The sequence below is a fragment of the Canis lupus genome, chromosome 28, assembly GCF_048164855.1.
Source record: "Canis lupus baileyi chromosome 28, mCanLup2.hap1, whole genome shotgun sequence".
In the NCBI taxonomy this organism is placed as follows: domain Eukaryota; kingdom Metazoa; phylum Chordata; class Mammalia; order Carnivora; family Canidae; genus Canis; species Canis lupus.
In genome coordinates, this window is record NC_132865.1 from 13715890 (window position 1) to 13731894 (window position 16005).

The 16005-nt window shown below is 45.2% G+C and overlaps 1 protein-coding gene across 5 annotated transcripts in view; it reads left to right on the forward strand.

The window, feature by feature from the left end:
• Positions 1 to 1527: 1527 nt before the first annotated feature.
• The window catches only part of ZNF704 (zinc finger protein 704), a 257823-nt gene continuing 243345 nt past the window's right edge, over positions 1528 to 16005 (forward strand). For 3 of the 5 annotated variants that reach the window (XM_072804120.1, XM_072804119.1, XM_072804121.1), the window contains exon 1: positions 1543 to 2055. In XM_072804120.1, the coding sequence (XP_072660221.1) occupies positions 1558 to 2055 (498 nt within the window). In that variant the 5' untranslated portion in view covers positions 1543 to 1557. Of the gene's footprint in view, positions 2056 to 16005 lie in introns of all 5 variants that reach the window. The other 2 variants (XM_072804122.1, XM_072804118.1) reach the window with 2 other exon arrangements.

Genomic DNA, 16005 nt, shown 5'->3' on the forward strand with positions numbered 1-16005 from the left:
TAGAAAATAACAAACCCAGGCAGGCTTGAACTCTTGCCTCAGTTTGTCTCTCCAAAGGCCTCGAGGGTATCAGCGGCCTACGGACTGAACGGTGAGAGCTGAAAGCTTCTAGGAATGTCGCCTTTACCATCAGGCCCTGAAAGACTTACAGACTCAGCAGGTCGCCCTTACAGACCTAGCAGGTGGCCCTTACAGACTCAGCGCATTGCCCTTACAGACCTAGTGGGTGGCCCTTACAGACCTAGCAGGTCACCCTTATAGACTTAGCAGGTCGCCCTTACAGACTCAGCACGTCGCCCTTACAGACCTAGCGGGTGGCCCTTACAGACCTAGCACGTCGCCCTTACAGACCTAGCAGGTCACCCTTATAGACTTAGCAGGTCGCCCTTACAGACCTAGCGGGTTGCCCTTACAGACTCAGCGGGTGGCCCTTACCCACCTAGCAGGTCGCCCTTACAGACCTGGCACGTTGCCCTTACAGACTTATTAGGTCGCCCTTACAGACCTAGCAGGTCGCCCTTAGAGACTCAGCGCATTGCCCTTACAGACCTAGCGCGTCGCCCTTACAGACCTAGCAGGTCGCCCTTACAGACCTGGCAGGTCGCCCTTACGGACCTAGCGCGTCGCCCCGGGAGCTCAATGGGCAGGGCCTAGGGACGGGGCGGTCAAAGGGACTGAGACGGTGGCCGGCGGTGTCAGGAACCGGCATCTCGGAAACCCAAAGGAGTCTGGCGGTTCGCGTTAGGACGGGGCCCCAAGTCTCAGACTGACAGACCTTCTGGGGCTTCACCCGCGGCCGAGAGTCGTCGCGCCGTGCGCCGCAGAGACCAGGGGAGCCACCTGCGGCCAAGCTCTTCCTGCCAAGTCCGGGTCTGACCCAGCGGCCCGCGGCCCGCCCCGCCGGCGTCCACCCTGCGGAAGGGGCAGCCTCGGCCGCGGCGCCCGGGCCGACTGCTCGGAGGCGCCGCGTTCGCGGAGGCTGAGGGCAGGGGAAGTGAATCCAGTCCGGGTTTTGTCTGCGCGGGGGGCCGCAGGGCGGCGAGGAAGGGCTCGCGAGGCGGGGGCGGGGGCGGGGGCGGGGGCGGGGGCGGCGCACACACAACACAGGCGGCTCGCGCCGAGGGCCGGCAGCCTAGGCCAGCACCGCGCGGCGCAGCGGCCCGGGAGAGGCGCGCGCGGGCCCGGCCGCCGGCCGCATGGAGCGCAGCGCGGCCCGCGGCTCCGGGGCGGCGGCGGCGGCGGCGGCGGCGGCGGAGGCGGCAGCGCGCCGCTCGCTCACACCCACCCCCGCCCGCGGCCGCCGCGCCGCCCCGCCGTAGCCGCCGGCCGCCGGCGTCCCCGCGGGCCGGTCCAGCGAAGGCGGCGCCCGCGCCTCTGCAGCCAGTGGCAGCTGCAAGCCCGGGGAGGCGGCTCCCGCGGCCCCCCTGCAGCCCCGCGCGCCCGGGGCGCCTGCGACCACAGCGGCCGCCGGGGAGGAAGAGGCGGCGGCGGCGGCGGCGGCGGCGGAGGGGGACAAACTCCCCGGCTCGCGCCGCGGCTGGCAGCCCGCGGTCAGGCATGCAGGCGCGGCGTCTAGCCAAGCGCTCCAGCCTGGGCAGCCGCCGGGGGGGCGCCGCGTCGCAGGCGCCCGGCCCCGCGCCTGCCAGGGAAGGCACCGTGCCCGGCCTCCCGCCCCTCGGCCCGGGCGCGAACCCGGCCCCGGCCCCGGCCCCGGCCCCGGCCCCGGCCCCGGAGAGCTGGAGGCCGCCGCCGCCGCCGCGCAGCGCCGGGACCGGCCCCCCTCGGGCCGCCGCCGCCGCCGCCTCGTCGCCGGTGCTGCTGCTGCTCGGGGAGGAGGACGAGGACGAGGAAGGCGGGAGCAGGCGGCGGAGGGGGCTCGGGCGGGTGGCGGAGAAGCCCCGAGGGGGCGCGGAGGAGGAGGATGACGACGAGGAGGACGAGGACGAGGAGGTGGTCGTCGAGGTGGACGACGACGACGAGGACGGCGAGGAGCGCTTCCCGCCGCTCGGCGCGGGCCGTGCGGTCCCCCGGGCCCCGGCGCGGGGCGCCCTGAAGGTGCGTGCGGGGCAGGGCAGGGCAGGGCAGGGCGGGCGCGCGGGACCCGCGGCCGCGGGGGGCGGAGACGGGCCGGGCCGGGCCGGGGGAGGGGAGGGGAGAGACGCGGGCCGGGGGCCGGGGGCCGGGGGCCGGGGGCCGGGGGTGTGGCGGCGGCGGCGGCGGCGCGCGGGGGGGCGGGGGGCTGCGGAGCTCACGCCCCGGGCCCCCCGCACCTCCCGGGGCGGCCGCTCCCGTGCGGCTCCGGGGCCGGGCGGGCTGGTGGTGCCCTGTGGGCGCAGGAAGAGGACGCTCCTCCGCGGCGAGGTAGGGAACTTGGAGACGGGACCCGGTGGGCGCGGGTTGGCGCCGGGGGCGGGGGGGGGGGGGGTCCGGGGGGGCTTTATTCTTCGCCCAGCGAGCAGCGCTGTCCTCCCTGCTTCGCGGGCTACTCAAGCTTAATGAAACTAGCAAGCGGCTTCTCTTGCCAGCCTTTCCCAAGCCCGCCTTCATCCCAGAGCAATTGTTGATGAGTTTCCATCACGGATGTTTGTGAGGGACCCGGTGAGCCCAAAGCGAACCCCCAGCCCTTGCTTTCTGCTTGCATTTTGCAGGCTTCTGGCAGTGCCCGCCACCCTCCCCTCCCTTCCTTTCCCTTCCCCTCTTTAAACATTGTTTTAGCATTTGGGGCTTTTTTTTTAAAAAAAAAATGTTCCCCTCCTTGCTCAGAATTGCACATTCTGAAAGAAAGAGGAAATCGGGAAAAGTGGGGATCATTTGGCATTTAAAAATGGATGTGAGTTTCTGCTGAGAATTGTAGTGAAGTCTCTCCGGTGCAGGGAAGCACGGAGAGATCGTTCCGTTTGTGTATCTTCAGGAGATAAGGGGTTTATTATTACACAACTGACTGGCTGGGCTTTCAGGCCTGCGATTGGACAAAGCAAACCACGTTGAGGTTCATGCACAGTGTATGTTGCTAAGAAGTTTTGAGGGCAGCAAGTGGTAGGCGATGAAGTTAGTGCTTTTCCTCAAGACTGGTTCTGAAAATCAACTGAGTAACTATTTACTGGAGTTTTCAGAGGATCGTGGTATATCAGGAAGAAAAAAAAATACATAAACAAGTGAGCTTAATAGAGACTATTTATCTTGTGGGGCTTGGGGGGGGGGGGAAGCTGCTCGAAGCATGAAATTGCAATTCCAAAGAAATGCTAAACATCAGCATTTAGAATATCCCCAGAATAGACATAGGCACACATTTCTTTCCTAGACCACCCTGGAAGTACCAGCTCTAAGAGTGAGAAATTCTCAGCAAGTAGTCTTTCGGGATGATAGTTTTTGACAGTTGCTTGTTGGAATCCAGACCATGAGCACACTCATTACCATGGCCTGCTAAAAAGCCAGCATTGTATGGGCTACAGGATATAACTGGGTTGGGAATTAAGTCACATGGCATCAGTGACATTAACAAGAGTAGCGGTGATTCCTTAGCGGTTTTTGTTCAGCAATACTGAAAATAAGTCTTGGGGCTTGTAGTTTGTGACAGAAAAATTCATTGTAATTTATGCTCTGTGATCAAAGTAAAGCCAATGTAGGAAAAAAATCAAACCTGTAGAAACAGAATAACTGGGGTGTGATATAATTCACATGATCAAAAAAGATTGGGACGCCTGGGTGGCTCAGCAGTTGAGTGTCTGCCTTCTGCTCAGAGCATGATCCCGGAGTCGTGGGATTGAGGCTCCATATCGGGCTCCCTGCATGGAGCCTGATTCTCCTGTCTCTCTCTCTCTCTCTCTGCCTATCTTTGTGTCTCTCCTGAATAAGTAAATAAAATCTTTTAAAAAAAAAAAAAAAAGATTGTTCACATCTCCGAACAGATTTATCAAATTTTTTTAAAAATGGGCTTCATTTTATAACATTTTTTGTGGCCACAGCTTTTCAGTAATGTATATATTGAATAGTTTGAGGTATGATTCTTCCCATTTTTTGCTGTTTTAATGACATCTTGACACTGTATCTGAAGAGATTTTCCAATGGACTATATAACAAGATCAATTTATTCTAATGCATATAAAATGTCAAATATATATGTATATGTATATGCATTCATTTATTCAGATATTTATTGAGCATCTCCTAGGTGCCAAGTGCTATTCCGGAGCATAGCAGTGTACACCTTCCAGATGCTAACATCTAGTAAGAGGAGTCATAGCAACGATCCAACAAACAAACAAACAAACAAACAGGTGTGGCACTGGAGATTGTGATGCATGCTATGAGGGAAGTCATGATATCACAGAGTCTAGGAGGGAAGAGAAAAATACTGTGAGGTAGACCTCCCTTAGGAGGAGACATTCAATCTGAGACCTGAGACAGGTAGCTTGGGAAGGTCTGCCAGCAGAGGGAATAACAATTGCAAAAGTCCTGGGGTGGGAAGGAAAAAAAAGTGAGTATGGCTAGAACTTGGTAGGTATGAAATATGTCAGGGAGGTAGATAGTAGCCAGCAACATAGCCCTTTGGTGGACTTCTTAGAGTGTGAAGTCTTTGAAAAGTCCTAGGCAGTAATGGCATACAAAGTGGGTTTTTTTTTTTTATTAATTCCTGCCATATGGATTATAGAGGACTGCAGGGAGAAGCAGGGAGACCAGTTAGGTGGCTATTGCTGCAGTCTAGGTGAGATGTGAGAGCCGTTTGGACTAGATTAACAGGAGTGGAGTTAGAGAAGAGTGGACAAATTGCAGATCTATTGTGATGATTGACCTGCAAGGACTTGCTGATAGATTAGGGGAGGAGGGTGAAGGAATGAGAAGCTCCAGTATGAAGGTTTGTTACATGTGCGGTTTGCTGAGAGTGAGAAAACTAGGGGAACAACAGCTTTTTGTGAAAGAAAAATCAAGTGTTCATTTTGGACATGTTAGGTCTGAGATGACCATAAGACATGTAAATGGAAATGCAGTTAGATAGCTGGCTGTAGGTTGTGGAGCTGAGGGGAGAGGTCAGGGCTAGAGAGAAAAATTTGGGAGTCAACAGCATATTGATGTCATTGAAAGCTAGGGACTAGAAAGGGAGTGTGGTAGATCAAGAGAGGACAGCCTTAGGCCAGACTTGGGCACAGCACTGTTCAGGTTTGGGTGTAGGAGGAGAAGACAGCAAAGGTGAATGAGAAGCAGCAGCCAGACAAGTCAAAGGAAACTAGAGAATGTAAAGTCCTGTAAGCCAAGAGAAGAGATAATGCTAAAGGTGGACCATGGTGAGTTGTGTAAGATAAACATAGAGACATATCCATTTAGGTTAAGTAATGTGGAACTTATTGGCATTCTTGACAAAAGAATCTGAAGGCAGTGATGTGAATACAGTGAGCAGAGCAGTGAATGGGAGATGAGGGCATAGTGAGAAATTTAAAAAACTCTTTCAACAAGTCTTGTTGGAAAAGAGAGCAGAGAAAAGGGAGACTACCTCGAAGGCAAATAGAGTAAGTACTACAGCATTATGGGAATTTTCTGGTGTGTGAGGGGGATGCTTTCATTTTCTATTGATGTGTAACAAATTACCACTAACTTTTGGCTTACAACAGTTCTCACAGTATCTACGGGTTAGGAGTCCAGGTTCCACTCAATTACATCAGCTGCTAAGTCTCCGAGCTGCAATCAAGGTGTTGAGAGGGCTGTGTTTTCATCAGGAGGCCTAACTGGGGAGGAATGGGCTTACAGTTCTCTTCAGGGTGTGAGCAGAATGCATTCCCTTGCATCTAGGTCTGAGGGTCCCAGCTTCTTGCTGGCTCTTGCCTGGAAGCTGCCCTCAGCTCCTAGATCCCCTTTCCCCCACGCCTGCTCCTCACAGTGCTTTGTTACTTGGGCTTCTTCAGCATGACCTCTTACTTCATCAGGCCAGCAAGGGGAATCTTCACGCCTGCCTGTCTTAGTAAGGTAAAGTCTCATATAATTCACTGTAGTCACAAGAACAATACTCCATCATTTTTGCCATATTCTATTGATTAGTAGTGGGTCATGAGTTCCAACCACACTTAATGGAAGGAGGTATTATAGAAGGGCATATATACTGCCCTTGGAGCAGGGTGAAGAACATTCCTGGGAAAGCCACAGTGGAGGGACCGATGACCCAAGCACAGGGGTTGGCCTTTGCCAGAAATGAGGAAACTTTCTCACACTGAATTAAAGAGAAAGTGGAGAAAATGGGTCTAGATGCAGGTCGCTGTATTTTGGATGATGGTCAGATGAAGTAGTATTTGTCTAATGGCCTCTATCTTCCCCATGCAGCAGGAGGGGGATTCATCAGCTGAGCGTGGAGGAGAGTTGAAGTGAGAGTTGAAGGCATGGTGCAGTATTTTGGGAGAGTAGGATAACACACATACGGAGAAAGTGAATAGAGTTTCTAGATAGTATCAAGGGCCCATCTGATGTCTGTGGTTTTCCATTTATGGTTAAGCAGTCTGTCTAGGTATGTGATTTTCCTAAATTCATTCCACTGACTCACATGTAGAGTAATAATAATAAACAAGGCTTACTGAGTGCCTACTATGGTCAGTGCAAGTCTAAGTATATAGTCTCATTTCAATTTCATTACATATCCATGAGTCAGGCATTATTATTATCATCCTCATTTTACAGAAGTGATAAGCAACTTAAAGATCCACAGGTATTATTAGGTGGCAGTGTTTGAGCCCTAGGAAGATGAACTCCAGAGCTGCCACCCTTATACCTTAAACCATACTGTCTCTTGGCAGAGAAAGCAGAGAGCAGGATTCAACAAGGATAGGGTTTAGCCAGGTGGGTGAGCAATGGAAACAAAGAGAGGAACATACTGTGGAGGAAGTTGGCACGGCTGTGACTGTAATGATAGGCTATGGGATTTAAGAAAAAGTAAGGACAGGAAGGGGTGAGAGATGGTGTAAAGGCTGTACATAGGTCAGTAGATTGGAGAAAACAAAGAGTTAACCAGTAAAATCAGTAAGAGAATGGGAATGAAATGCAGGACAGTTTGGATTCCAAAATATCATTAGTATAAATGCATATTTGCCAAATATTTATGAGGCAAGAAGTGTACTAAATACTCTATATGAAGGAGGATCACATTAGAAATGATGATTTAGGAATCAGTGTGGCCCCTTCTCCACAGTTGAGGACACTGACTCAGAAATGAAATACTACACCTGACATAGTGTAGCCACAAGTGGGAGCATGGTTCACATCCATGGCCTGTGTTTCAGTCACAGAACTGGAATCTCCCAGGATTTATTTGCTCATTTACTTCCAGGAGAACTTGGGATGGCTAAGAAGGTCGAGGACTAGATGCCATGAAGTATCTGAGATGTGTTGCATGATTATTGTAATGGACACTAATTTAGGCTTTAAGTGAGATAACAAGAGACATTTTTGTATTACAGTTTTCAATTTCTGATTAAAGGAAGCTGACATATTTACCCATGGTGATAAGATTCCACCTTCCACTCCCCCCAAAATCATGAACCTCCTGGGCTCCTAGATGAGGAATACTAAGTAGTACAGTAAACAATATCTTTATCCAGAGTTTAATTAAAAAAAATACAAGAACACTGTCAAGTGGAGGAAGGATTCCTTAATAAGTGGTTATTTAATGAAGCAAAACATTAGGAGTGGAGATGACAAGGCCTAGGATTGTGCTCTGGATGCTGAGTATTAGTGTAAAGATTAGAATGGAAGCATCTGAAAGGGATTGATAGGTTTTTTTTTTTTAATTTATGATAGTCACAGAGAGAGAGAGAGAGAGAGAGGCAGAGACACAGGCAGAGGGAGAAGCAGGCTCCATGCACCGGGAGCCCGATGTGGGATTCGATCCCGGGTCTCCAGGATCGCGCCCTGGGCCAAAGGCAGGCGCCAAACCGCTGCGCCACCCAGGGATCCCCAGATTGATAGTTTATTGGCATAAGTTTAGGAAAACACTGGACATGAGAGACTGCTAATGCTTCTGTCAAGATAGAAAAACTGAGGAAAGGCTTTTAAATGAGATAATATATGTCAAAATCCCCACTGCAGGTGCTCAGTAAATATTAATTGAGTGGAATCTGCTTCCTATGTGCCAGCTCTCCAGGGATGGTGAGCACATCTATTAGATTATATCTTGAATATCAGATGACTTGAAGAATCCTTTGGCAGGGTCTGTGCCGCAAACACTGAATTCGGATTTGCTAACAAGCATGTGTCTTGCAAATGGTCTGTGTTGGCTCCAGCAAAAGACATGTGCTTAAGATACCAGACAAAGTTGTCATTCACTGAATCGTAGACTGCTGGAGCTGGAAGGGAAACAGAGATTATCTAGTAATCCAATACCCTCATTTGACCATTGAGGACAGGAGACCATGAAAGGGGAAATGCCTTGTGCAGATACAGCTGTTTAGCAGGTTTGGTGGGGCCGGGATTAGCACCCTGGTCTGCCAACCCCAAGTTATGGCCCTCCTCTCTGGGTTAGTTTCTCACACCTGGGAATGTTGTGCAGTTCACTCCCTTAGACTTGTGGCTGGAGAAATCACAACTGTCCGAAGTGATCTGTCACTGCCTATCAACTTCTATTTTCGGAATGTTCTTCCTAGATAAAGCACCTTAGGTAGCCGTGACCTCACTGTGGCTGTGGTAGTGTGTGATAGGATGGGTAGGCCCCCCCTGGGAATTCTGCCTGGGCCAGTCCTCCATCCCTGTGCAGTTTCCAAGGGATATATATGTGTATGTGTACTCAGCCCTCAACTAGGACCAGGCCTCCTTTGCCAAAATTTTACTACTATATTTGACTGTGGAAGCATTAGAAAAAAGAGGAAGAAAAGTGAGAAGTCAAGCCCAAGCCCAAATCTTCTTACCCCTGCCTCTGAGTGAGGAGTCAGAGAGAGAGAGCTACAGCCCTGTGTGTGCTTGGTTTCTGAAAACACAGAGACCCTATTCATTTGTAAATCTGTCCCAGTCAGATCGCTGTGTCTTCCACCTTAAGAAAAGCTCAGAGAGAAACGCAGGAGCATTTTCCTCCCCAGCTTCGTACCTACACAGAACTAGTCTTATTACAGTGACTTGATATAAAGTGTGCTAAAGCAAAGGAAATTTGACCTTTTAGTTGCTCTGTGCAATCTCATGTTAAAGTAAACGTGTGGTTTCCATTAGGCTTTCTGAAATGGTTGAGAATATTCGGAGGTTCTCATAACCAGAGAGAACCTTTGCCTCTTGGCCTAGCCAAATATGCATCATTGAAATAAGGATGCTTTTCTTTGGGTTTGCTATTCATGTTCCTGTCCACTTCCTCAGTAAACATTTACTGTAGGCTATTGTTTATCGTGTTCCTAATACACATGTGGGAAAGAACAGTGAATAGGACCTATTTTCAGGGAGCCTGCAGTCTAACAAATTCCTGCTAAATTGCCTATGAAGTTCTAAGCCCCTTTCCCTCCTTATCGCTGAGACCAAGATTAGATCTGCTGAGAGACCTTACTTGGCTACCACAATTTGGGGTGTAATTTTAGTATATTATATTATATACTAAATATACCCTAAAACAGTTGTAGCCAAATAATTTTGCAAATCTATATGAAAAAAAAAGATGTTTTGGTTTGGCCAGGAGGTAATTTCTGAGTAGCTAGTTTAAGCATGAGTTTAAATCACTGAATTTGGCAAATAACCTTGGTTATGCTCACTTACTGGATGAAATGGAGCAGAATATAACTCTAAGATATATGTAGTACGATTAGAGCGATTACATTTTTACACTTGATTGAAGATACTGTTTTGGAAAATCCAGTGTTATGATGTATATGTAGGGAAAATAGGCTCAACTCTAGAATTTGAAGGCGGGTCTGTAATTTCAGGGTAAGAGGGGTACGTTTGTCCTGCGGAACACTATGGGGCCTTGTGGTGCAAAGAAATAAAAGGATCCTGCCTGTATGTTGCTCCATGAGGACTGAGTGCTTAGAGTGCGTTGTCTTGACGCTATGCCCGACCGTTACCAGTGACACACTTGCTTTCCTTATGTTCTTGTCATAATGGAAGGTTAAGTGAAAGTAAAATCTCCCTGATTCAGACTAATTGGGGATGGCTCGTCAAAATCAGTGAATGTCAAAAGTGCCCCAACACTTTAAATTAAATCCAATTTTTAAAGAGGCTGTGTGCCTTGAAATACGATTTTATAAAACCTGCAGACAGAATAATTTTAGTCCATTAGTGTGACCTTCATTGTGGGCTCGTTGGTGAGATGGGAGAGAACAGGCTTGAGTCAAAGCAGGGGATCTGTTAGCTACTCGTCACTCCACTGTTACCTCTCTGTAGAACAAGAAGTGATGTGACAGGCTCTGGTTTCAAATTCTGACATCCCCTCCTGCTAGTTTCATAGCTTTAACAGGTTGCTTCAGTGTGAGCATCTATAAAATTGGGATAACAGTGTCTTGTCATTGCCTATTATTATCGGATATGGCCCAGACCTCCTGAAATGTGATAGGATGGCAGTTTGTTTCCTTTATGCTTTCAAAAAGGAATCTTTTGTGAAATTTTGCTCAAGGATCCAAAATCCCACAGTTATTTTGACTATTACAACCTCTCTTTGTTCCATGCTACCGAGGTATTTAAGAAAGCTACTTCCTGAAGTGACTTCATTCATCTGAACTCTCTGGTGTTCCCTCGTGTATGCGGTGAGCTTGAATCTTCCTTTTCATCTCAGGAAGCTATGAGTCATTTATCAACTTGTGCAAAGAGGACAGCGATATTCTATCTCTTAGGTTCATCAGTTTGTTAGCTCTATAGCTCTTATACTGAAATAAACCTGGCTACTGTCCAAAGGGGCAAGAGGAGGCTTACCACATACATTCAGTGTGTGTTGTTAAAAACCGTGGTAGAAATACAGTGATGTCACCTTCTACCACCTCTAACTTGTATATGGCTAAGAATCTCTCAGGTGTGGGTTTGCCCTTTCCATCCTCCTCTGCATTTGTGTCTAGGACCTCTTGTACTTTGGTGAAGAAGTCATTCTTTGCTTTTTCAGTAGATGGGGATGTGTAGCCTAAAGTGTACCTTTAAACTCTTGTATCTTCTTGCTTCTACTACTGGAGAGATATCCACAAGAAGAAGAAAAGGACACAGGATCCCTGGGTGGTGCAGCGGTTTAGAGCCTGCCTTTGGCCCAGGGCGCGATCCTGGAGACCCGGGATCAAATCCCACGTCGGACTCCCGGTGCATGGAGCCTGCTTCTCCCTCTGCCTGTGTCTCTGCCTCTCTCTCTCTCTCTCTCTCTCTCTGTGACTATCATAAATAAATAAAAAATTAAATATATATATATATATATATATATATATATATATATAAAAAGAAAAGGACACACTATGGCTAAACAGCTTGGGGAAATTCCAGTTAAAGAGGCACAGATTTTTTTTTTTTTTAGGTTCCAAAATATTTTAAACATAGAGGAAATTGGGAGAGTAGTCCAAACTCATATATGTATAAAGAAGTTATTGGTCATGGATACCAAGGGCCATTTTGTTTCTAAGAAGATGAATATAGGTTGTGACATTTATATATTATAATCTAATAATAGATTAGATTACAACGGCTTTTTTTCTGGAGCATCTTCTCCTTGGTGTACATTTTAGGAAATAATGGTTTATAATTATTTTCATAAATGATAAATCCATGGATAAGTATATTATACTTGGGACAAATAACTAAAACTGCATTATTAAAGAAATAAATTGTCACATGATGTGCAGAGAAAGATTAAAATGTTGTTTGTTAGGGGGCACCTGGGTGGCTCAGGCAGTTAAGCCTCCAACTGATTGATTTTGGGTCAGATCATGATCCCAGGGTCATGAGATTGAGCCCTGCATCAGACTCTGCACTGAGCATGGAGCCTGCTTAGATTCCTTGTCTCCTCCTCCCTCTGCCCTTCTTCCCCATTCGTGCTCTCTCTGAAAAAAAAAAAAAAAAAGTTGTTTGTGGGTCATGCAACCTTCAAAATATTTTCCGTCATAAAGCTGATAATTTTTTCAATATCATTTCTAAAAAAACCCAGAGTATTTCATGTGGTAAAATTTCACTTGTGTATCTGTGAATACCATTTTTGTGTGTGAAATTTAAAAACTGGTAGAGAACATTACCTTTTTCGGTAAATTAGGCTCTACTATGGGTCTAGTGGAGACAGGAGTTGTGAGAGGTGCTATCATAACAGAATTAAGTGCTGAGGGAACAGAAAATCACAAGGTGTTTACACCCAGGAAAAGGTATTCAATATGTTTTCCACATTCTAAAGGAAAAATCTAAAATATCAGAATAGTCCAAATGAAAAGAGCATATGAAATCACTAGGATATTGGGATTAACACATTTTCTGTCAACAATGGTATGACTGTTGCAAAAAGGCATTTGTGAACACTGAATACCTTGTATAAGGACTCTTTATTGGATACTGTTTAATATTTATATCAGCATTACCCAACATTTAACGTATTCTAATTTATAGAGGGCTCTCATAGTTAACATCGTTTGACTCTCTTTGTAATCTAGAAGACCAATTATCCCCATTTATAGGTGTGGAAAATAAGTCCCAGAGAAGATGGGACAATTGTTTTCTTTCTTGTCTTTCTTTCTTTCTTTCTTTCTTTCTTTCTTTCTTTCTTTCTTTCTTTCTGTCATAATTTTGTATCAAGTGACATAGATATTTGTCAAATACTGCAGAAAACAATGGGGATCAACAGATTTTAAAAATAATTGAAATTGGTACTTAAGCAACAGTGGTAATTTAAAGAGCAACAAGACTTTATTATAGGGTAAATTATAAAAACCATATGAAATGCAATTTTCAGAAACACTTTCTATATAGGTTGTGCGTGCTTTACAGACCAACTACAAGTGCTTAGTAAAGACCAAATCTGACTAATTTCTATTAATTTGGGTTAGGACCCAAAGTTTATTTAAATAACAATTTTTTAAAAAAATAAACTTTTGAAGCATTAAGAGAAAAACAACATACATACATAAAAGGGAACCTCCATAAGACTATCAGATTTCTCAGCAAAAACATTAATAGGCCAGATGGGAGTAGCATAATATATTTAAAATGCTAAAAGGAAAAAGCTTCCAACCAAGACTACTTTACCAAGAAAGGTTGTCATTCAGAATTGAAGAAGAGATAAAGAGCTGTCTAGAGAAACAAAAGCCAAAGGAATCCGGTGCCACTAAACCAGCCTTACAAGAAATGTTAAAGGGGCTTCTTTGAGCTGAAAAGAAAGGGGACTAATTAGTAACAATAAAACATGTGAAAGTAAAATTTTCACCGTTAAAGGTAAATGTAGTGAATTAATCACTTACAAAGCTAATGTAAAAGTTAAAAGACAAAAGTAGTAAAAACAACTATACCTATACTAATTAAGGTACACACAAAATAAAAAGATGTAAAATGTGACCTCAAAAACATGAAACTTGGGGAAGATAAGTGAAATGGCAAAGTTTTAGAATGTGTCCTAAACTTAATGTGCTCTTAGCTTGTTATTTGTGAGCCTCCTGGTATAACCACAAAGCAAAAAACCTATAGTACATCCACAGAAAATAAAATGAAAAAGGAACCTTAGCATAACACTACAGAAAATTATTAAACCACGAGGGAAAAAAACGAGAACAAAGGAACAGAGAGAAATATTAAACAGCCAAAAAACAATGAACAAAATGGCAATAATTACTACCTATCAATAATTACTTTAAATGTAAATGGACTAAATTCTCCAATCAGAAGACAGAGTAGCTAATGGATTAAAAAACAAGACCCATCTATATACTGCCTATAAGAGTATAGGCACTTACTCGAATGTAAGGACCCACACATACTGAAAATGAAGGGATGGAAAAAGATGTTTCATGCAAATGGGAACCAAAAGAAATATGGGGTAGTTATACTTATATCAGACAAAATAGACTTTAAAGCAAAAGTTGTAATAAAAGACAAAGATGGGCATTACATAATGATAAGGGGTTCACTTCAGCAAGAAGATATAACATTTGTAAATATTTATGCACCCAACATAGGAGCACCTGAATATATAAAACAAATACTAAGGAGATGCCTGGGTAGCTCAGCGGTTTAGCACCTGCCTTCAGCCCAGGGCATGATCCTGGAGTCCCAGGATCGAGTCCCATATTAGGCTCCTTGCATGGAGCCTGCTTCTCCCCCTGTCTGTGTCTCTGCCTCTCTCTCTCTCTCCCTCTGTGTGTCTCTCATGAATAAATAAATAAAATCTTTAAAAAAACAAATATTAATAAATTTAAAGGAGAAAATGACAGCAATACAATAATGTTAGGGGACTTTAATATCCCATTTGTATCAATGGATAGATCATCCAGGCAGAAGATCAATAAAGAAACAGCAGCACTAGATGACACAATTAGTCAGATGAGCTTAATAGAACTCATAGAGTTCTATTAGAACATTCCACCAACAGCTGCAGTATACACATTCTTCTTCAGTGCACATGGAACCTAAATGTACATATTGTCCAGGGTAGACATATGTTAGGCTGAAAAACAAGACCCGGTAAATTCAAGAAGGTTGAAATCATGTCAAGCATCTTTTCTAACCACAATGGTATGACACAAGAAATTAATTACAAGTAGAAAACTGGAAAAATCACAAATGTGTGGAGATTAAAAGACATGCTACTGAACAACCGGTGGGTCAGTGAGAGATATAAAAAAATACCTCGAGACAAATGAAAATGAACATTTAATACACCAAAATCTATGAGATGCAGCAAAAGCAGCTAGTTCTAAGAGAGAAGTTTATAGCAATACAGGTCTACCTCAAGAAACAAAAGAACCTCAAATAAACAAAAGCAGCTAGTTCTAAGAGGGAAGTTTATAGCAATACAGGTCTACCTCAAGAAACAAAAGAACCTCAAATAAACAATCTATTCCCTAAAGGAACTAGGAAAACATTGGTAAAAGGAAGGAAGTAATAGAACAGAAATAAAGACTAAAAACGCAGTGGAAAAGATCAATGAAATTAAAACTTGGTATCTTGAAAAGATAAACAAAATTTGCAAACCTTTAGCTAAGAAAAAAATGAGAGAGGGCTCAAATAAAATCAGAAATGAAAGAGAAGTTACAACTGATACCAAGGAAATACAAAGGATCATAAGAGACTATTATGAATGATTATATGCCAAAAAATTGGATATTCTAGAAGAAATGGATGAATTTCTAGAAACATACAATCCTCTAAGACCAAATCATGAAGAAATAGAAAATCTGAATAGATTACTAGTAAAGAGATTGAATCAATAATCAAAAACTCTCAACAAACAAACGTTTAAGGGACGCTTGGGTGGCTCAGTGGTTGAGCATCTGCCTTCGGCTCAGGGTATGATCTCGGGATCCAGGATCAAGTCCCACATTGGTCTCCCTGTGATGAGTCTGCTTCTCCCTCTGCTTATGTCTCTGCCTCTCTCTATATCTCTCATGAATAAATAAAATAAAAATCTAAAAACAAAACAAACAAAAGTTTAAGACTAAGTAGCTTCATCGGTGATTCCTACCAAATGCTCAAAGATTTAATATTATCTTTTTCAAACTTTTTTTAAAAATTGAAGAGGAAGGAATGCTTCTAAATTCATGTTTAGAAGTCAGTATTACTGTGATACCAAAATCAGACAAGGACACCACAAAAAAAGAAAATTACAGGCCGATATCACTGTTGAACATAGATGCAAAATCTTCAACAAAATATTAGCAAACTGAATTCAACAACCCATTAAAAGAATCATAAACCATGAGGAAGTAGGATTTATTACAGATATAGAAGGATGTTTGGGGCAGCCCTGGTGGCGCAGCAGTTTAGTGCTGCCTGCAGCCTGGGTTGTGATCCTGGAGACCTGGGATCGAGTCCCGCATCGGGCTTCCTGCATGGGGCCTGCTTCTCCCTCTGCCTGTGTCTCTGCCTCTCTCTCGCTCTCTCTGAATGAATAAATAA